This window comes from Mobula birostris, chromosome 9 (genome assembly GCF_030028105.1).
Source record: "Mobula birostris isolate sMobBir1 chromosome 9, sMobBir1.hap1, whole genome shotgun sequence".
NCBI lineage: Eukaryota > Metazoa > Chordata > Chondrichthyes > Myliobatiformes > Myliobatidae > Mobula > Mobula birostris.
In genome coordinates, this window is record NC_092378.1 from 85,346,262 (window position 1) to 85,369,302 (window position 23,041).

General features: G+C 44.5%; 1 protein-coding gene across 5 annotated transcripts in view; it reads right to left on the bottom strand.

Annotated features, from left to right (window-relative positions):
• Positions 1 to 704: 704 nt before the first annotated feature.
• slc5a11 (solute carrier family 5 member 11) overlaps positions 705 to 23,041 on the bottom strand; it is a 93,937-nt gene continuing 71,600 nt past the window's right edge. For all 5 annotated transcript variants that reach the window (XM_072269462.1, XM_072269464.1, XM_072269465.1 and 2 more), the window contains 5 exons: positions 18,932 to 19,147; positions 11,361 to 11,427; positions 2,444 to 2,533; positions 2,103 to 2,171; positions 705 to 995 (listed from right to left, as the gene is read on the bottom strand). In XM_072269462.1, coding sequence (XP_072125563.1) covers positions 784 to 995; positions 2,103 to 2,171; positions 2,444 to 2,533; positions 11,361 to 11,427; positions 18,932 to 19,147 — 654 coding nt within the window. In that variant the 3' untranslated portion in view covers positions 705 to 783. The remainder of the gene's footprint in view (positions 996 to 2,102; positions 2,172 to 2,443; positions 2,534 to 11,360; positions 11,428 to 18,931; positions 19,148 to 23,041) is intronic.

Below are 23,041 nucleotides of genomic sequence, written 5' to 3' on the forward strand. Positions count from 1 at the left end.
ATTTGGAATATTATCTGCAAGTTTGGTCACCTACCTACAAGAAAGATGTAAATAAGATTGAAAGGTTACAGAGAAAATTTACAAGGATGTTGCCAGGTCTGGAGGATCTGAGTTATAAGGAATGATTGAATAGGTTAGGACTTGCTACCTTGAAATATAGAAAATTGAGAAGAGATTTGACAGAGGTATACAAAATTATGAGGGGTAGAGGGCTTTTCCTACTGAGATTGGGTGGGACTACAATCGGAGGTATTGAGTTCAGAGTGAAAGATGAAAAGTTCAAGGGGAACATGAGGGGAAATTTCTTCACTCAGAGGGTCGTGAGAGTGTGGAACGAGCTGGCAGCACAAGTGGTTCATGTGAACTTGATTTCAATGTTTAAGAGAAGTTTGGATAGGTAGATGGATGGTAGAGATATGGAGAGCTATGGTCCCTGTGCAGGTTGATGGGAATAGATAGTTTAAATGGTATGGCACAGACTGGATGGGCCAAAGGGTCCATTTTGTGCTGTACTTTTCTATGATTATGGCTTTATTAACAGATCATCTGGTCACCATCAGACAGCTGCTTATGGGAGAATGGTCTGGGCACTTAGTCCATCACGTCCCCTGAATTACTTAATTTACAATTGTTCTTTGCCTGTGTTGTCTGGTGGCTGTGCAGAGACATAAAAGGCAAGTTTCCCATTATTTTTTCCATGGAAAAAATGAATTTAGTCCTTTTTAGAATTGTAACAATTTTGCTGTGGTATAAATGTAAGAAATATTACATCATTTGATTATTTTAAGCGAAGTAAGCATAGAGAAATACAGCAGCACTCAAGCAGACAATTAAATTAGCATTAACGATATGATGCATGTGGGATTCCTCTGTGTGCAATTGTGTGTGGTCTGGAGTTTCAGTTGGTGCAGGACTCTCTGCTTCTTGCCTCTTATCCATCCCACAGAACCACAGCAGAAAGGAAACCAGTTTTGATCTTTGCTTCTCCAATTCACCTGGGAGAGAGAATACAGCTTATTAGAGAAAGTTGTCCAACTGGCCAAGCACAAAAGCACAAAAGCTGATGCTCGAATCTGAAACACAAACAGAAATGCTGGACAAACTCAGCCAGCATCTGTGCAAAGAGAAGACAGTTAAAGTTTTGGGTCAAAGAACTGAGAAAGAGAGAAAACAAGTCAGTCTAAGTACAGAGAAGGTGGCGGAGGGCAGTGGCTGCAACAAAGGGAATGACAGTAATATAATCTCTTATCAAATGGACTGCTAGTGTTGTGAGGTCTGGATAAGTTTGTAAAGTCTGGCTCGCTGGAATGTGCTGAGCAGGCCAGGATATACAACTGAGGAATATTATCTACAAATGGTTTGTCCTGATACAAAGGAGCTTGCATTTCCCTTGCACCAACCACTGTCCTCCCCTTCCATCTCAGTAACTTAGCCTAGCTTGCTTCTCTATTGCAGTTTTAATGAAGGCTGTCTTCAACCTGAAATTACGAATGGTTTCCACAGAGGCTACCCGACTGGGTGAACTCTTCCTGCACTGTTGTTTGTGTTTCAATGACAAAATATCAATTCGAAGGATGCAAGTTTCTTATGACCAGACAAATCCGGTGAAAAATGCAATCCTTTAAGGCTTACAGCATAACTGACTCCACCACTGCCTGAATTCCAAAAATTATGTATTTATTGACAAACTATGAAATAAAGTGGGTGATAGAGAGTCACTTCAGTAAAAGGGATTCTTTGAGAGTACATTCCTCACTTAGATTTTCACGAGCTGCATTGTGTGCACAGTTAATGCCGAAGGAGGCCTCAAATTTCATCAGTATAGCCGCAGCAGCCATACCATTAAATTCTGATGCACTAATGCACTGCAAATGTACTCCAGGAAATCCTACTACCCCACAGGACAGGAGAGCTGGTGGAACAACAGCAAACTTAGTGCCATGAAACACATCTCCAGTAAACTCACACTTAAACCAGGCTAAAAATGATTTGGAATTTCAGAGTCAAGGTCATACTACAATGATGTAAATGGTAGAAATTGATTAGACAGCATTAGTACATTGCCTTTTAACAGAAAGATGTTATTGCAGAGTATTCCTTACCTGCGGAGATGCTGACATGGCACGTGTTGGTGATCTCCTCTGAATCAACCTTAACTTCTTCACATTGCTCTGGATGAGACAGTGGATATCTGTTACGATCCTTCTGCATTATGTGCTAAAGTAATGTGAGTGAAGCTGCTTACCAAGTAACCGTATAACCATATAACAATTACAGGACAGAAACAGGCCTTTTCGGCCCTTCTAGTTCGTGCCAAACTCATACTCTCACCTAGTCCCACCGATCTGCACTCAGCCCATAACCCTCCATTCCCTTCCTGTCTATATAGCTATCTAATTTAACATTAAACGACAACATCGAACCTGCCTCAACCACTTCTTACCTGTTGACAGGGTAAATTGGTCTCTTTTGCTGATTCCCTCATGGTTCTTGTTATCTCCTTCAGACCGTTTCTCCCCAAGACTTGGAGCACCTAATGTAAGAAACATGCAGTTGATAATTGTGGAAGTTTTCCAGTACCATAATGCTGCTTGTAAACCAAAACCATGCCTTCAGTGCTCAGCCTTTCCACCCAAGGGAAAATTACATTTTCTCAAAAATCAGGACAAAGTATTGTCTAATTTCCATCATCTGACTGAAACTGATGAAAGCTATCATCAATGGTGCTAAAACCAAGCGTCATCAGAAATTGGCTCCCTGATGCCCATTTTGAACTTCACCAGGACCACTCAGATCCAGATTTCATCACTGCCTTAGTCCAAACATAGACCAAAGTGCTAAACTCCAGAGTTTAAACATAGAAAACCTACAGGACAAAACAGGCCCTTCGGCCCACAAAGCTGTGCTGAACATGTCCTTACCTTACAACTACCTAGGCTTACCCATAGCCCTCTATTTTTCTAAGTTCCATGTACCTATCCAGGAGTCTCTTAAATGACCCTATCATTTCCACCTCCATCGCTGGCAGCCCATTCCACGCACTCACCACTCTCTGCATAAAAAACTTACCTCTGACATCTCCTCTGTACCTACTTCCAGGCGCCTTAAAACTATGCCCTCTCATGTTAGCCATTTCAGCCCTGGGAAAAATCCTATGACTATCCACACAATCAATACTTCTCATCACCTTGTACACCTCTATCAGGTGACCTCTCATCCTCCATTGCTCCAAGGAGAAAAGGGTGAGTTCACTCAACCTATTCTCATAAGGCATGCTCCCTAATCCAGGCAACATCCTTGAAAATCTCCTCTGCACCCTTTCTATGGTTTCCACATCCTTCCTGTAGTGAGGCAACCAGAACTCAGCACAGTTTAGTTGAGTTTGAAATCAAGAAGTCCTGGTCAAAACTGAAGTTAGTGGGTATCAAGGGAACAACACACCAATGATGGAGTCTGATTTAACAAGGACCATGAGTTAAGACTATAAGAGCTGAATTAGACCATTTGGCCCATTGAGACTGCTCTGCCATTCAACCCCCTCCTCAGCCCCACTTCCCAGCCTTCTCCCTGTAACCTTTAATGCCATATATAATTCAAAGACGTATCAAGCTCTGCCTTAAGTACACCCAACAACCTGACCTCCACAACTGCCTGTGGTAATAAATTCCACAAATTCACCACCCTCTGGCTAAAGAAATTTCTCTGCATTCCTGTTTCAAAGGGACACCCCTCTATCTTGAAGCTGTGCCCTCTTGTTCTAGACTCCCCCACCATGGGAAACATCCTGTCCACATCTACTCTGTCTAGGCCTTTCAACTTTTGAAAGGTTTCAATGAGATCTCCCCCCACACCCTTCCAAGTTCCAGGGAGTACAGACCCAGAGCTATCAAACATTTCTCATATGATAACCCTTTCATTCCTGGAATTATCCTTGTCAACTTCCTCTGAACCCTCTCCAATGTCAACTTATCTTTTCTTAGATGAGGAGCCTAAAACTACTCAAGGTGAGACCTCACCAGTGCCTTATAAAGCCTCAGCACCACATGCCTGTTCTTGTATTCTAGATCTCTTGAAATGGATGCAAACATTTCATTTGCCTTCCTCACCGCCAACTCTACCTGCAAGTCAATCTTTAGGTTGTTCTGTACGAGGATCCCAAGTCTCTTTGCATCTCAGATTTTTGGATTTTCTCCCTGTTTAGAAAATACTGTAGTCTGCACATTTATTTCTACTACCAAAGTGCATGATTGCATTTTCCAACATTGTATTTCATTTGTCATTCTTTTGACCATTCTCCTAATCTGTTCAAGTCCTTCTGCAGCCTATTTCCTCAACACTGTCTACCCCTCCACCAACCTTCATATCATCTGCAAACTTGGCAACAGAGTCATCTATTCCATCGTCTAAGTCATTGAAATACAGCATAAAAAGAAACTGTCCCAACACCGACCCCTGCGGACCACCACTAGTCACTGGCAGCCAATCAGAAAAGGATCATTTTATTCTCATTCACTGCCTCCTACCGATCAGCCTCTGTAATACCATGGGCTCATAACTTGATAAGCAGCCTCATGTGTGGCACCTTGTCAAAGGCCTTCTGAAAGTCCAAATATACAACATCTACTGCATCCGTTTTATCTATCCTGTTTGAAATCTGTTCAAAGAATTCTTAAAGAGTGGAGTGACATTTGCAATTTTCCAGTCCTCTGGCACCATGCCAGATCCAATGATTTTTGAAAGATCAATACTAATGCCTCCACAATCTCGACTACTACCACTTTCAAAACCCTAGGATGCAGTTCATCTGGTCCGGGTGACTTATGTACCTTTAGGTCTTTCAGCTTTTTGAGCACCTTGGCTCCTGTAATCGTAACTGCACTCACTTCTCTGCCTTCACGCCCTCCAATATCTGGCACACTGCTAGTGTCTTCCACAGTGAAGACTGATGCAAAATACTCATTTAATTCATCTGCCATCTCCTCCCCGCTCCCGTTATTATTTCTCTGGCCTCCTTTTCTAATAGTCCTATATCTATTCTCATGTCCCTTTAATTTTTTTTACATACTTGAAAGGGCTTTTACTTTTTGCGTTGTGAATGTCTAATATCAATCATCCAGTCCCAGGATTTCATCCAGTGCAGGATTTCTCAAGGCACTGTCCTGGATCCAGCCACCTGCAGCTGCTTCATCAATGCCTTTCCTTCCATCATCAGGTCAGAAGAGGGAAGTTCACTAATGACTGAACAATATTCATTTCCATTTACAATGTAGCACCACTCAGGTACGCTGACTGAGTAGAAAAGGCAGCAACTCATGGCAGTTTGGAGATTTGAGCAGCAGCAAGTGGAAGATCAGAAGTCTGAGAAGATGTAGTTAGGTTTGCAAATTCAGTGGAAAAGGCCGTGACTCGCGGCAGTTTAGTGCTTTGAACAGTGGCCAATCAACATTCAGAATTGATTGGCAAAGACCAAATTAAAGGAAGGCAGTGACAAATGGAGTGACCATTGTCAGAGCAGCCATGGTTTGAGTGGTCAGATTTAGAGTGGAGATTTTTTAGGCTTTAGCTCTTAGAAGCTTCCATGAGAGATGGAAAAAAAAAACCCATAGGTAGAGTTACTACTCTCCCCCCCCCTCCCCCCCACCCCCCATAGCAACTTGCAGCAGTTTGGAGCTTTGAGCAGCAGCAAATCAGAGATTGAAAGCCTGAGAATACATAGCTCCACTCAGGTTCCCTGATTGAGTAGAAAAGGCAGCTACTCATGGCAGTTTGGTGCTTTGAACGGTAGCCAATCAGTGATTGGAATTGATCGGCAAGACCAAATTAAAGTAAGGCAGGGACAAGCAGAGTGACTTTTGTCGGAGTGGTCCAAGTTAGAGTGGAGAGTTTTTAGGCTTTAGCTCTTCAAGGCTTCAGCTAGGACAGGCTTCAGCAAGAGAAATTTTAAAAACAGTATTGAGAGTTTTTCCCAAAGCAATTTATTGTTCTTCCTTCTTTCTGTGTTCTCAGTTAGAGCAGTAAAGATGCCAAATAGGATGTTGGAATGCTCCTCTTGCAGGATATGGGAAGGCAGGGAGACCTCCAGTGTCCTTGATGACTACAACTGTGAGAAGTCCATCCAGCTGCAGCTTCTAACACTACATATTAAGGAGTTGGAGCTGGGACTAGATGGACCCCAGATCGTTCAGAAGGCTGGGGGGGGTGGGGATGGTGTAGATAAGACATATAGAGAGGTAGTTACACCCGATGTACAGGACAATAGACAATAGGTGCAGGAGTAGGCCATTCGGCCCTTCGATCCAGCACCCCCATTCCCTGTGATCATGGCTGATCATCCACAATCAGTATCCAGTTCCTGCCTTATCCCCATAACCGTTGATCCGCTATCTTTAAGAGCTCTATCCATCTCTTTCTTGAAAACATCCAGGTACTTGGCCTCCACTGCCTTCTGAGGCAGAGCACTCCACATATCCACCACTCTCTAGGTGAAAAAGTTTTTCCTCAACTCCGTTCTAAATGGCCTACCCCTTATACTTAAACTGTGGCCTCTGGTTCTGGACTCACTCATCAGCAGGAAGATGCTTCCTGCCTCCAGCGTGTCCAATCCCTTAACAATCTTATATGTTTCAATAAGATCCCCACTCATCCTTCTAAATTCCAGTGTATACAAGCCCAGTCGCTCCAATCTTTCAACATATTACAGTCCCGCCATCCCGGGAATTAACCTCGTGAACCTACGCTGCACTCCCTCAATAGCAAGAATGTCCTTCCTCAAATTTGGAGACCAAAACTGCACACAATACTCCAGGTGTGGTCTCACCAGGGCCCTGTACAGCTGCAGAAGGACCTCTTTGCTCCTATACTCAATTCCCCTTGTTATGAAGGCCAGCATGCCATTAGCTTTCTTCACTGCCTGCTATACCTGCAAGCTTGCTTTCAGTGACTGATGTACAAGAACACCTAGATCTTGTTGTACTTCCCCTTTTCCTAACTTGACTCCATTTAGATAATAATCTGCCTTCCTGTTCTTACCACCAAAGTGGATAACCTCACATTTATCCACATCAAACTGCATCTGCCATGTAGCCGCCCACTCACCCACCTGTCCAAGTCACCCTGCATTCTCATAACATCTTCCTCACATTTCACACTGCCACCCAGCTTTGTGTCATCTGCAAGTTTGCTAATGTTACTTTTAATCCCTTCATCTAAATCATTAATGTATATTGTAAACAGCTGCGGTCCCAGCACTGAACCCTGCAGTACCCCACTGGTCACCGCCTGCCATTCTGAAAGGGACTCGTTAATCGCTACTTTTTGTTTCCTGTCAGCCAGCCAATTTTCAATCCATTTCAGTATTCTGCCCCCAATACCATGTGCCCTAATTTTGTCCACTAATCTCCTATTTATCAAATGCTTTCTGAAAGTCCAGGTACACTACATCCACTGGCTCTCCCTTGTCCATTTTCATAGTTACATATAACCATATAACAATTACAGCACAGAAACAGGCCATCTCGACCCTTCTAGTCTGTACCAAACTCTTACCCTCACCTAGTCCCACCGACCTGCACTCAGCCCATAACCCTCTATTCCTTTCCTGTCCATATAGCTGTCCAATTTAACTTTAAACGACAACATCAAACCTGCCTCAACCACTTCTGCTGCAAGCTCGTTCCACACAGCTACCACTCTGAGTAAAGAAGTTCCCTCTCATGTTACCCCTAAACTTTTGCCCTTTAACTCTCAACTCATGTCCTCTTGTTTGAATCTCCCCCACCCTCAATGGAAAATGCCTATCCACGTCAACTCTATCAACCCCCCTCATAATTTTAAACACCTCTATCAAGTCCCCCCTCAACCTTCTACACTCCAAAGAATAAAGACCTAACCTGTTCAACCCTTCTCTGTAACTTAGGAGATGAAACCCAAGCAACATTTTAGTAATCCTCCTCTGTACTCTCTCAATTTTATTGACATCTTTCCTATAATTCAGTGACCAGAACTGTACACAATACTCCAAATTTGGCCTTACCAATGCCTTATACAATTTCAACATTACATCCCAACTCCTATACTCAATGCTCTGATTTATAAAGGCCAGCATACCAAAAGCTTTCTTCACCACCCTATCCACATGAGATTCCACCTTCAGGGAACTATGCACCATTATGCCTAGATCCCTCTGTTCTACAGCATTCTTCAATGTCCTACCATTTACCATGTATGTCCTATTTTGATTAGTCCTACCAAAATGTAGCACCTCACATTTTTCAGCATTAAACTCCATCTGCCATCTTTCAGCCCACTCTTCTGGCTGGCCTAAATCTCTCTGCAAGCTTTGAAAACCTACTTCATTATCCACAACACCACCTATCTTAGTATCATCTGCATACTTACTAATCCAATTTACCACCCCATCATCCAGATCAGTAACATATATATGACAAACAACGTTGGACCCAGTACAGATCCCTGAGACACACCGCTACACACCGTCCTCCAATCTGACACACAGTTAAAAAATTGTTAAAAAATTTAAAAAATCACACATCCTCAAAAAATTTCAGAAGATTAGTCAAGCACGATTTCCCCTTCGTAAATCCATGCTGACTCGGACCTATGCTGTTACTGCTATCCAAATGGGTCATAATTTCATCTTTTATAATTGACTCCAGCATCTTTCCCACCACTGACATCAAGCTAACTGGTCTATAATTCCCTATTTTCTCTCTCCCTCCTTTCTTGAAAAGTGGGACGATATTAGCCACCCTTCAATCCACAGGAACTGATCCTGAATCTATAGAACATTGGAAAATGATTACCAATGCGTCCACGATTTCTAAAGCCACCTCCTTAAGTACCCTGGGATGCAAACCATCAGGTCCCGGGGACTTATCAGTCTTCAGATCCAACAGTCTATCCAACCCCATTTCCTGCCTAATATAAATTTCCTTCAGTTCATCCATTACCCTAGGTCCTTTGGCCACTATTATATCTGGGAGATTGTTTGTGTCTTCCCTAGTGAAGACAGATCCAAAGTACCTGTTCAACTTGTCTGCCATTTCCTTGTTCCCATAATAAATTCACCCGCTTCTATATTCAAGGGCCCAATTTTGGTCTTAACTATTTTTTTCCTTTTCACATACTTAAAGAAGCTTTTACTATCCTCCTTTATACTCTTGGCTAGTTTACCTTCGTACCTCATTTTTTTCTCCACGTATCGCCTTTTTAGTTATCTTCTGTTGCTCTTTAAAAGTTTTCCAATCCTCCAGCTTCCCACTCATCTTTGCTATGTTATACTTCTTCTCTTTTATCTTTATACTATCCATTACTTCCCTTGTCAGCATGGCCTCCTCTTACTCCCCTTAGGATTTTTCTTCCTCTTTGAAATGAACTGATTCTGCACCTTCTGTATTATTCCCAGAAATACCTGCCATTGTTGTTCCACTGTCATCCCTGCTAGGGTATCTTTCCAGTCAACTTTGAGCAGCTCCTCCCTCATGGGTCCATCGTCCCCTTTGTTCAACTGTAATACTGACACTTCCGATTTTCCCTTCTCCCTCTCAATTTGTAGATTAAAATATCATATTATGGTCACTACCTCCTAATGGCTCCTTTACCTCGAGGTCCCTGATCAAATCCGGTTCATTGCACAACATTAAATCTAGAATTGCCTTCTCTCTGGTAGGCTCCAGTACAAGCTGTTCTAAGAATCCATCTCAGAGGCACTCCACAAACTCCCTTTCTTGAGGCCCAGTACCAACCTAATTCTTCCAGTCTACCTGCATGTTGAAATTCCCCATAACAACTGTAGCATTACCTTTGCAACATGCCAATTTTAACACTTGATTCAACTTACACCCTACATCCAGACTACTGTTTGGGGGCCTGTAGATAACTCCCATTAGGGTCTTTCTACCCTTAGAATTTCTCAGTTCTATCCATACTGACTCTACGCCTCCTGATTCTATGTCCCCCCTCACAAGGGACTGAATATCATTCTTCACCAACAGAGCCACCCCACCCCCTCTACCCATCAGTCTGTCCTTTCGATAGGACGTATACCCTTGAATATTCATTTCCCAGGCCTTGTCCACTTGAAGCCATGTCTCTGTTATTCTTACAACATCACACTTACCAATTTCCAACTGTGCCACAAGCTCATCCACTTTATTTCTTATGTAGAAATCTAGGCGACAGTCAGGAAGGGGAAAGGGGTTAAACAGCTAGTGCAGAGTATCCCTGTGTCTGTCCCCCTCAACAGGCACTGTATATCACTTTGGATACTGTTGGAGGAGGACCGAACAGAGGAAAGTCACAGTGGGTGAGTCTCTGGCACTGAGAGTGACTCTGTGGCTCAGAAGGGAAGGAGGGGAGGGGGAAGAAGAGGTGAGCTGTGGTAATAGGGGATTCATTAGTTAGCGGAACAGAAAGGAGTTTCTATGGATGAGAATGAAATTATCGGATGGTATGTTACCTCCCAGGTGTCAGCATCCAGGACATCTCTGATCGAGTCCTCAGTATTTTTAAATGTGAGGGTGAACAGCCAGAAGTCGTAGTCCGTATAGGTAGCAATGACATAGTTAGGAAGTGTGACGAGGTTCTGCATAGGGAGGTAGGCGCTAAGTTAAGGGCAAGATCTCCAGAGTTGTGATCGCAGGATTGCTACCCGCGCCACGTGCTGGTGAGGCCAGAATTAGGAAGGTTATACAGTTTAATACGTGGCTAAGGAGTTGGTGTAGGAGAGAAGGCATAAGGTTTTTCGATCATTGGGCTCTCTTTCAGCGGAGGTGGGACCTGTACAGAAGAGGTGAACTGGAGTGGGACTAATATTCTTGTGGGAAGGTTTGTTAATGCTACACGGTGGGGTTTAAACTACAGTTGCAGGGTATGGGAACCAGAGTGCCAGAACAGTTAGTGGAGAGGTTGTGGAGACAGATGCTGTTAAGACCCCAGACAAAGTCAGGAATCAGAAGGTAGAACATGGTGTAACTAGTGTCCTGAGCTGTGTATATTTCAATGCAAGAAGGCAGATGAGATCAGGGCATGAATCAACACATGGAGTTATGATATTGTAGCCATTAGTGAGACATAGTTACAGAAGGCGCAGGACTAACTGCTCAATATTCCAGGGTTCTGGTGTTATAGACACAACAGAGTGGGGTAGATTGAAGTGTGAGTGTGCGAGCTCTCCATGTGATGCCACATCAGGCATCAGACTGGTGTTAAATTGCTCAGGGAAAAGCTCAGTGGCAGTTGTTATTAAGCCCTAACGTATGCCAGTCAAATGTCAAGGTGAACTCCTACCTTTCGTAAAGGTGGTTCAGCTCAGGCTTGTGGGTGCCCCAAGACTGACTTACCTGTTTCACTCTGGCTTGCCTCAGAATTGGTCACATCGAAACGGGTGAACCAGGTCAAACGGCTAATCTGTAAGATTAAGGAAGAGTAGTTATAACACAATGGACAATGATATTGCTGATGATAGAGCTCACAATAAGCAGTCAGTGGTGAAGGAATGCCTTTCATCTGGATTTCCAGTTAACCAGTGAAACGTGTGTGTGACACCTCCCCAGGGGAAGAGTTGAAGATTTTCTCCTTGTGACCACAGAGTCAGAAAGAATGTGTATGGAACTTGACAAGCTCATATACAAGTTGAAGGTGAACAGGATCTTTCATGTGGAGCATGTGGAAGAAAGCCCACAAGGGTCTCAGGAGAACATGCAAACTCCATATAGACAGCCAAGATCACCTTCCTCATCCTTCTGTTGACTGGGTAGGCCCAGACCTGGGCCACTGCTAATTAGGGCATTAAAACCCCATTTGCAAAAAATATAAGGATCTTGCCACTGAGATGCAGCAGGTTTTCAACCACCCAGGAGGTGGAAAGGAGGCAATGGTTCTGATACTTCACTTGAAGGAGGAGGAGAAGGTAGTCATAGTCATACTTTATTGATCCCGGGGGAAATTGGTTTTCATTACAGTTACACCATAAATAATAAATAGTAATAAAACCATAAATAGTTAAATGGTAATATGTAAATTATGCCAGGAAATAAGTCCAGGGGTCAGCGGTACCTTAGCTCTCCTCAGGTCTATCACCAGCTCCTTAGTCTTTTTCACATTAAGCTGCAGATAATTCTGCTCATACCATGTGACAAAGTTTCCTACCGTAGCCCTGTACTCAGCCTCATCTCCCTTGCTGATGCATCCAACTATGGCAGAGTCATCAGAAAACTTCTGAAGATGACAAGACTCTGTGTAGTAGTTGAAGTCCGAGGTGTAAATGGTGAAGAGAAAGGGAGACAAGACAGTCCCCTGTGGAGCCCCAGTGTTGCTGACCACTCTGTCGGACACACAGTGTTGCAGCACGATGGCAGTGTGCGTGGCCTCTCCAGTGAATGATATCTGTAATCTGTCAAGTAGGGGACTGTACACAATTCTGATTTGATGGAGACAGACATAAGAGTACGGAGGAACATCTGGAAAACTTCTGAAATGTCCGTTTCGCTGCCGCTGCTACTGTGTGGTAACCGGAATCTCCGAAGCAGAAGGCCCCGAATCCTCGGCTTTGCGTGTTTCAGTGGCCGGGGCTAGGTCGAAGGCGCTCGGCTTGGGAGGCTGTATCAGAGGGGCTGGTTGGAGGCTCGAAGCTTTCGGACGGATAGACTCAGTGTCGGTTGTGGTCGGCTGCTTCCAAGGCATCGGCAAGTTGACGGTGCCTGGAGGTTTATGGCACCTGCTATCAGGGACTTGGGAGTCAATCGACTCGGGGACTTAGAGACTTTTTTTTTTACCGTGCCCATGGTTTGTTCTTCATCAAATTATGGTATTGCTTTGCACTGCTGTAACTATATGTTATAAGGGGGATGGGATCCAGAGCGATAGAGCAGTGAAAGAAGTGCATGGAGTAAAGCCAGATCTAACATACAGAGAGGCTTTGAGGAAAGAGAAGCAGAATAAACAGTGTAAAGACAGTAAGGTAGAAGGGCTGAAATGTGTGTACCTCAATGCAAGAAGCATCAGAAATAAAGGTGATGAACTGAGAGCTTGGATACATACATGGAATTATGATGTAGTGGCCATTACAGAGACTTGGCTGGCGCCAGGGCAGGAATGGATTCTCAATATTCCTGGATTTCAGTGCTTTAAAAGGGATAGAGAGGGCGGAAAAAGGGAGGAGAGGTGGCATTACTGGTCAGGGATACTATTACAGCTACATAAAGGGTGGGTAATGTAGCAGGAACCTCTTTTGAGTCAATATGGGTGGAAGTCAGGAACAGGAAGGGAGCAGTTACTCTATTGGGGGTATTCTAGAGGCCTCCTGGTAGCAGCAGAGATACAGAGGAGCAGATTGGGAGGCAGATTTTGGAAAGGTGCAAAAATAACAGGGTTGTTATCATGGGTGACTTTAACTTCCCTAATATTGATTGGCACCTGATTAGTTCCAGGGGTTTAGATGGGGCAGAGTTTGTTAAGTGTGTCCAGGATGGATTCCTGTCACAGTATGTGGACAGGCCGACCAGGGGGAATGCCATACTAGATCTAGTACTAGGTAATGAACCGGGTCAGGTCACAGATCCCTCAGTGGGTGAGCATCTGGGGGACAGTGACCACCGCTCCCTGGCCTTTAGCATTATCATGGAAAAGGATGGAATCAGAGAGGACAGGAAAATTTTTAATTGGGGAAAGGCAAATTATGAGGCTATAAGGCTAGAACTTGCGGGTGTGAATTGGGATGATGTTTTTGCAGGGAAATGTACTATGGATATGTGGTCGATGTTTAGAGATCTCTTGCGGGATGTTAGGGATAAATTTGTCCCAGTGAGGAAGATAAAGAATGGTAGGGTGAAGGAACCATGGGTGACAAGTGAGGTGGAAGATCTAGTCAGGTGGAAGAAGGCATACATGAGGTTTAGGAAGCAAGGATCAGATGGGTCTATTGAGGAATATAAGGAAGCAAGAAAGGAGCTTAAGAAGAGGCTGAGAAGAGCAAGAAGGGGGCATGAAAAGGCCTTGGTGAGTAGGGTAAAGGAAAACCCCAAGGCATTCTTCAATTATGTGAAGAAAAAAAGGATGACAGGAGTGAAGGTAGGACCGATTAGAGATAAAGGTGGGAAGATGTGCCTGGAGGCTGTGGAAGTGAGCGAGGTCCTCAATGAATACTTCTCTTCGGTATTCACCAATGAGAGGGAACTTGGTGAGGACAATATGAGTGAGGTTGATGTTCTGGAGCATGTTGATATTAAGGGAGAGGAGGTGTTGAAGTTGTTAAAATACATTAAGACAGATAAGTCCCCGGGACCTGACGGAATATTCCCCAGGCTGCTCCACAAGGCGAGAGAAGAGATTGCTGAGCCTCTGGCTAGGATCTTTATGTCCTCATTGTCCACGGGAATGGTACCGGAGGATTGGTGGGAGGCGAATGTTGTCCCCTTGTTCAAAAATGGTAGTAGGGATAGTCCGGGTAATTATAGACCAGTGAGCTTTAAGTCTGTGGTGGGAAAGCTGTTGGAAAAGATTCTTAGAGATAGGATCTATAGACATTTAGAGAATCACGGTCTGATCAGGGACAGTCAGCATGGCTTTGTGAAGGGCAGATCGTGCCTAACAAGCCTGATAGAGCTCTTTGAGGAGGTGACCAGGCATATAGATGAGGGTAGTGCAGTGGATGTGATCTACATGGATTTTAGTAAGGCATTTGACAAGGTTCCACACGGTAGGCTTATTCAGAAAGTTAGAAGGCATGGGATCCAGGGAAGTTTGGCCAGGTGGATTCAGATTTGGCTTGCCTGCAGAAGGCAGAGGGTGGTGGTGGAGGGAGTACATTCCGATTGGAGGATTGTGACTAGTGGTGTCCCACAAGGATCTGTTCTGGGACCTCTACTTTTTGTGATTTTTATTAACGACCTGGATGTTGGGGTAGAAGGGTGGGTTGGCAAGTTTGCAGACGACACAAAGGTTGGTGGTGTTGTAGATAGTGTAGAGGATTGTCAAAGATTGCAGAGAGACATCGATAGGATGCAGAAGTGGGCTGAGAAGTGGCAGATGGAGTTCAACCCAGAGATGTGTGAGGTGGTATACTTTGGAAGGACAAACTCCAAGGCAGAGTACAAAGTAAATAGCAGGATACTTGGTAGTGTGGAAGAGCAGAGGGATCTCGGGGTACATGTCCACAGATCCCTGAAAGTTGCCTCACAGGTGGATAGGGTAGTCAAGAAAGCTTATGGGGTGTTAGCTTTCATAAGTCGAGGGATAGAGTTTGAGTCGCAATGTAATGATGCAGCTCTATAAAACTCTGGTTAGGCCACACTTGGAGTACTGTGTCCAGTTCTGGTTGCCTCACTATAGGAAGGATGTGGAAGCATTGGAAAGGGTACAGAGGAGATTTACCAGGATGCTGCCTGGTTTAGAAAGTATGCATTATGATCAGAGATTAAGGGAGCTAGGGCTTTACTCCTTGGAGAGGAGGAGGATGAGAGGAGACATGATAGATGTGTACAAGATAATAAGAGTAATAGATAGAGTGGATGGCCAGCACCTCTTCCCCAGGGCACCACTGCTCAATACAAGAGGACAGGGCTTTAAGGTAAGGGGTGGGAAGTTCAAGGGGGATGTTAGAGGAAGGTTTTTTACTCAGAGGGTGGTTGGTGCGTGGAATGCACTACCTGAGTCAGTGGTGGAGGCAGATACACTAGTGAAGTTTAAGAGACTACTAGACAGGTATATGGAGGAATTTAAGGTGGGGGCTTATATGGGAGGCAGGGTTTGAGGGTCGGCACAACATTGTGGGCCGAAGGGCCTGTACTGTGCTGTACTATTCTATGTTCTATGTTCTATAATTATGTGGTTTTGTCAGTGTTAGTCTTTGGTTTGTCCTGTTATCTATGACATCACTCCGGAGAAACATTGTATCATTTCTTAATGCATGTATGCATTTCTAAATGACCATAAAAGAGGACTGAGTGTTCTCATAATCTAATCAAGGCTCACGCTCTGAGCTGGATTACACCATGCACTTCAGGACCCTCGTGCCAGAGTGCAGCTGGCCCATTACTGTCATGGCTTCTTGGAGTGCTTGAAAGGTGATCTGTGTATCGGGGAAATGTCCATCGACCTCAAAAGCCTCATTACTCTAGTTCTCCATGCAGATCATCAGCCAGACCCCCAGTTTCATTCCCAGAACTATTTCAGGCTGCAGGATCCTCCTCACCGATGCCTGCAGAGCTCATGCAGCTAGGGAGAACTCCCTTCATAACACCCCCCAACCCCCCAAGAGCCTCAACACCAACATACCAAATGCCTACTGGGTCCGGAAAATGGCGCCTATCAGAGACGAGTGGTCTCCTATCTGGCAAGGTGTTCTAGCCCCAAATCCCTTCCCACTCTCCCTGTCCTTCTCCACACTCCATCAGCTCTACACACACAGAAGTCTCTGGTAGCTTCCAGTGCAGTAGACAACTTCCTGATTGCACACTGTGTGCAGCTCAGACTCCCTTCTGAACCTATCTCTCACACCTTCAACAACACGGCCACTGGCGGACATCCCTTGTGGTCTGAGAAAGTCGGAGCGTGCACACAGCCAGTGCACATGAGCATCGGAGAGAGCCATGGGTCCATCCAATTCCTCATGCTTGACTCTCCCAACACCCCTCTCATCTTGGGTTACTCCTGGCACTCCACTCACACCCCTCACATTGCCTGGTCATCCAGTTCACTGCTGAGTTGCCAGACCACCTCATTTGACCAGACCCCACAACTTTACGGAGATGGAGGGAACCTCAACCTCACCAATCTCCCACAGAGGCATCGTGATTTAGCCAGTGCCTTCAGTTAGAGGGAAGCTGGCACCCTGCCACCTCCCAGACAAAGCGACTGCGCCAGAATGACTGCATTGCTGAGGCACTAAAGCACAGATTCATTAGCGCATCCCAGTTGACTCTTCTTTGTCCAAAAGAAAGATGGGGGTCTTTGTCCTTGCATTGACTGCATTAACTAAGATACCACTGAAAACCGTTACCCTCTCCCCTTTATGGGTAGCACACTTGAAACACTCTGCGGTGCCCAGATCTTCGCTAAAGTGGATGCATGGGGTGTGTGAACCTGATCTGCATCCCCTAGGGGGAGGAGCAGAAGACTCGTTCATAACAGCCACTGGCCACTACAAATACTTGATGATGCCTTTCGGGCTTTCCAACAGTCTAGCCATTCTCAAGCCTTTATTAACAAGATTCTCCAAGACATGCTACACAGGTATGTGTTCATCTACCTCAACGATATCTTCATCTTCTCCAAGGGCCCCCAGGACCACGTCTGTCAGGTCCGTTCAGTCCTTCAGCATCTCCTTGAGAACCAACTGTACTGCAAGTTAGACAAATGCCAGTTCCACAGCCCAGTCATTTTCTTCCTGAGTTACGTCTTTTTACTGCAAGCTATAAGCATGGAACCAGACAAAGCGGGCACCACCACTAAATTGTTCTGACTGCAACTCCTCAAACAGCTGCAGTGTTTCTTGGGTATTTCATCAGAAACCACAGCCAAATCACTAATTCACTCACCTCCCGCATGGATAACCTGGTCTGCTGCTGTCGACACCCTCTCAAGGACTTCAGAGGATGCTTCACCACCTCGGTCGTTCTCTGCCTTCCAAACTCCTCTGGACTTTTTGTGGACATATCTGCTTAGGTGCTGAGTTATCCTCTGCCTGTGAAGACTGGATGGGAAGACACACCCTTGTGCCTCTTTCTCGTGCAAGTTCAACCCTACACAATGCCATTATGTAGTTGGAGACAAGGACCTACTCTCTATTAAATGGGCCTTGGAGGAATGGAGACACTGGCTGATGGGAAACACTAAGCTCTTCCTGACCTGCACTGACCACCAGAACCTCATACCCATACAAGAGACCCACCAGCTCGACCCATGTCAGGGCCCTCTTCTTTGAGCAATTCAACTTCACCATCTCCTACCAACCCGGTCCAAGAACAGGAAAACAGATACCCTGTCACTACAGTTTGACCCCACTGAAACAGAGACTGACCCTCAGCCCACTGTCCCATCCTTCCAGATCCTTGCCCCAATCATCTGGGGTCTTGAGAACCAGATCCAGCCTACCCCAGCCGACACACTTGACAGTCTGCTGGCAGCTGTGCTCCAGTAGTCAAACTCGCCCCTCTAGGCCATCCGGGAGCTCAGTGGACTCTGGATATTTTGCAACGCCAGTTCTGGTGGCCCATCCTGATCATTGATGTCCCCACCTGCCCTCAGTGCACCGTCTAATTCCTACAACCAATGGCCCTCTGGCCTTCTGTGGCCCCTGCTGGCCCCTCGATGCCCATGGTCCCACATCACCATGGATTTAATCATGGGGCCACAATGATCCTTGGAGGAGTTCTCCAAGGCAGCCCACTTCATTACCCTCCCCAAACTTCCATCAGCCACTGAAACAGTGGACTGGTTCTCCAACGTGTAGTTTGTCTTCCTATGGATGAGTGTGAGGATCTCATTATTACGCTAGCTGGTCCATTAGTGCATTATGCCAGTTAGTCACCCTGCCTAGACACTTAACATTTCCAATAGGGCTCTACCCTTTGCCAGGAGAGCCAGCCAGCATCACAAAGTATTGTGCAGTTTAAACATATCCGCAATTTTTGCCCATCCTGTTAAGAGTACAATCCAGTAATGATCAGGGATTTTATTCACTAGAACTTAAGAGGTGGTGTCTAAATCTCTGCAGAAGTTCAGCGCTGTCTGCCTGCGTTTGACTGGTCTCCCTCTCCCTCTCCCTCTTGCTCACTGCTGCCAGAGGAAGGTACAGGAGTCTTGGATCTCGAACAAGAGAAAATCTGCAAATTAGGGATAGGCGACTGAATGCTGGCTCAGTCTGTGAAGCCCTCATTGTTTGAATGAATGCAAATAAATCAAAGTCCCTAACCTTGTCAGGCTCCGGGGGTGCGGTGCAAAGACTGACGACTACCACGGTGATCAGTGTGAAGACAGAGAGGAGAATGGAGAAGTGCAGGTAGTGAACATATTTGGTGATCAGCGGCCGGTTATCAGGTTGACCACACATGGGCTCGGGGTAAATAAAATCCAAAATCATGCGAAAGCAGCCCACCAGGATCCCTAGGAGGAGGCCCCAGAATGCACCCTGTGTATACAAACAGAAAACAGTCAGAGAGATATTCACAGGTTCACAGGATTGTGTTCAAACTTCACAAATACTAAAATGGCTGAATACCAGAGATCCAGGGCTCAGGTTATTGCTTACATCTTGACACCAATGGATTGCAGGCTATCTGGGACTTACCATCAGTGCACAGCACAAAGTTGCAGGGTGCTTCTCTGCAGCAGAGGAGAGTAGTGGAGCTGCCCTGGCTGTCATTAACATCCCTCCATCAAGCACAGATATACAGAAGGTGCCATAAAAGGGTCAGTAGCATAGGATCCCACCCACCCTGCTTATGGACTTCTTGCTCCACTCCCATCAGGGAGGAGGCTACATAGCATCGACGCCAGGACCACCAGACTCAAAAGCAGTTACTTTCCCCAAGCAGTAAGACCGCTCAACACCTCCACCCACTAACCCACCCCTCCACACTCCATCCACCACTACTTTATCAGTCACCTTATGTACAGACACTCCTGTGCCTAGCATCACTTTATAGACATACAATCAATCTATAAACAGTGCCTATAAAAAGTATTCACATCCCCTAGAAGTTATTGTTTTACAACATCGAATCACAATAGACTTAATATGCTTTTTTTTTTAAAACGCTGATCAACAGACAAGGACTCTTTCATGTCAAAGTGAAAACAAATCGCTACAAAGTGATCTAAATTAATTTCAAATATAAAACACAAAATAATTGATTGCATAAGTATTCATGCCTTAATATAAGACCATAAGACACAGGAGCAGAATTAGGCCATTTGGCCTATCGAGTCTGCTCCAGCATTCAATCATGGCTGATCCTCTTTTCTGATCCTCAGCCCCACTTCCCGGCCTTCTCCCCTTAACCTTTGATGCCATGGCCAATCAAGAACCTATCAATCTCTGCATTAAATACACTCAATGACCTGGCCTCCACAGCTGCATGTGACAACAAATTCCACAAATTCACTACTCTCTGGTGAAAGAAATTTTTCTGCATCTCTGTTTTACATGGACGCCCCTCTATCCTAAGGCCGTATCCTCTTCTCCTAGACTCCCCCACCATCCTTTCCACATCTACTCCGTCTAGGCCTTTCAACATTCGAAAGGTTTCAATGAGATTCCCCCCTCCCTCCCAATCCTTCTAAATTCCAGCGAGTACAGGTCCAGGGCCATCAAATGTTCCTCGTATGACCCTTTAATTCCTAGAATCATCCTTGTGATCCTCCTCTGAACCCTCTCCAATGCCAGTACATCTTTTCTAAGATGAGGAACCCAAAACTGTTCACAATACTCTAAGTGAGGCCCCACCAGTGCCTCATAAAGCTTCAGCATCACATCCCCGCTCTTGTATTCCAGACTCTTGAAATAAACGCTAACGTTGCATTTGCCTCCCTCACCACCGACTCTACCTGCAAGTTGACCTTTAGGGTGTTCTGCACAAGGACTCCCAAGTCCCTTTGCATCTCAGGTTTTTTGGATTTTCTCCCCATTTAGGAAATAGTCTGCACATTTATTTCTTCTATCATTTTCCAAAATCATATTTCATTCATATTTCCTCAACACTACCTGCCCCTCCACCAATCTTTACATTACCGGGAAACTTGGCAACAAAGCCATATATTCCATCAACTAAATCATTGATGTACAGCACAAAAAGAAGTGATCCCAACACTGATCACTGTGGAACACCACTAGTCACTGGCTGCCAATAAGAAAAGGATCCTTTTGTTCCCACTCACTGCTTTTTCCTTATCTCTAATCATCCCAGTAGCTTTCTTGTAATACCATGGGCTGTTAACTTGGTAAGCAAATTAACTTTTTAACAGTCATTCATTCTTTGGGGCACTCCTCTGTTTTCATAGATGTTTGCGAAAAAAATAATTTCAGGATGTATATTGTATACACTTCTCTAACATTAAATTTACTTATTGAAACCTATTGCGTGGCATCTCGTCAAGGGCCTTCTGCAAATCCAGATATACAACATCCACTACATCTCCTTTTTCTATCCTACTTGTAATCTCCTCAAAGAATTCCAACAGGTTTGTCAGGCAAGAGTTTCCCTCAGGAAACCATGCTGACTTTGTCCTATCTTGTCCCGTGTCTCTCAAGTACTCCATAACCTCATCCTTAACAATTGACCCCAACATCTTCCCAACAACACAGGTGAGGCTAACTGGTCTATAGTTTCTTTTCTGCTACCTCCCTCCTTTCTGAAAGAGTGGAATGACATTTACAAATTTCCGGTTCTCCAGAACCATGCCAGAGTCCAATGGTTCTTGAAAGATCATTACTAATGCCTCCTCAATCTCTACTGCTACTTCTTTCAGAACCCAAGGGTGCAGTTCACCTGGTCCAAGTAATTTACATACCTTTAGCTCTTTCAGCTATTTGAGCACCTTCTCTCTTGCAATAGTAGCTGCACCCACTTCTCTTCCTGCACATCCCCCAACATCTTGCACATTGCTAGTGTTTTCCACAATGAAGACTGATGTAAAATACTCATTTATTTCATCTGCCATCTCCTTGTCCTCCATATTTATTTCTCCGGCCTAATTTTCTAGTGGTCTATCCACTCTCATCTCTCTCTTTTTTTTTTATTACATACTTGGAAAAGCTTTTACTACCCACCTTGATATTGTTTGCTAGCTTCCTTTCATATTTTGTCTTTTTCCTCTTAATGATTCTTTTATTTGCTTTCTGTAGGTTTTTAAAACTTCCTGATCCTTTGTCTTCCCACAAATTTTTGTTTTGTTGTATGCCGCTCTTTTGCTTTTACATTAGGTTTGACTTCCTTTGTCAGCCACAGTTGTACTATTTTGCAATTTGAGTATTTCTTTGTTTTTGGAATACATCTATCCTGCACCTTCTTCATTTTTCCCAGAAACTCAAGCTGTTGCTATTCTGCTGTCATCCCTGCCATCATCGTTTTACAATTTACTTTGACCCTTTCTTCTCTCATACCACTGTAATTTCCTTTACTCCGCTGAAATATTGCTATGCCAGACCTTATTTTCGCCCTAACAAATTTCAAGTTGAACTCAATTATATTGTGATCCCTGCCTCCTCAGGGTTCCTTTACCTTAAACTCCCTAGTCACCACCAATTCATTACAAAACACTCAATCTAGAATAGCTGATCCCCTAGTAGGGTCAATGACAAACTGCTCTAAAAAAACCATCTCATGGGCATTGAACAAATTTACTCTTGAGATCCATTACCAACCTAATTTTCCCAATCTGCCTGCATGTTAAAACTCCCATGACTATTATAACATTGCCCTTTTGACACACCTTGTCTATTTCCCATTGTAATTTGTGGTTCACATCCCAGCTACTGTTTGAAGCCCAGTTTATAACTTCCATCAGAGTCATTTTACCCTTGCAGTTTATTAACTCAACCCACAAGAATTCAACATCTTCCGATCCTATGTCACATCCTTTTATTGATTTGATGCCATTCTTTTGATTTAAAATGACAGTAGCGCATGTGTATCGTGGGGCTCAGTGTCTTACCGGATCTCGAAAATAGATCTAATCTAATCTAATTTTTACCAGTAGAGCCACACCACCTCCTCTGTCTACCTTCTTATCTCTCTGATCATCAAATCCTCAAATCATCACTGGTGCAGCCAATTGGTTTTAGAAGTCACATAATTAGTTAAAAGATCACTTGTGTGCAGTCAAGGTGTTTCAATTGACTGTAGTAAAAATACTCCTGTATCTGGAAGGTCCAACTGCTGGTGAGTCAGTATCTTGGCAAAAACTACACCATGAAGACAAAAGAACACTTCAAGCAACTCTGTGAAAAGGTTATTGAAAAGACCCTGGGTCCCAGAACAGATCTTCGTGGAACACCACTGGTCATCAAACTCCAGGCAGAATA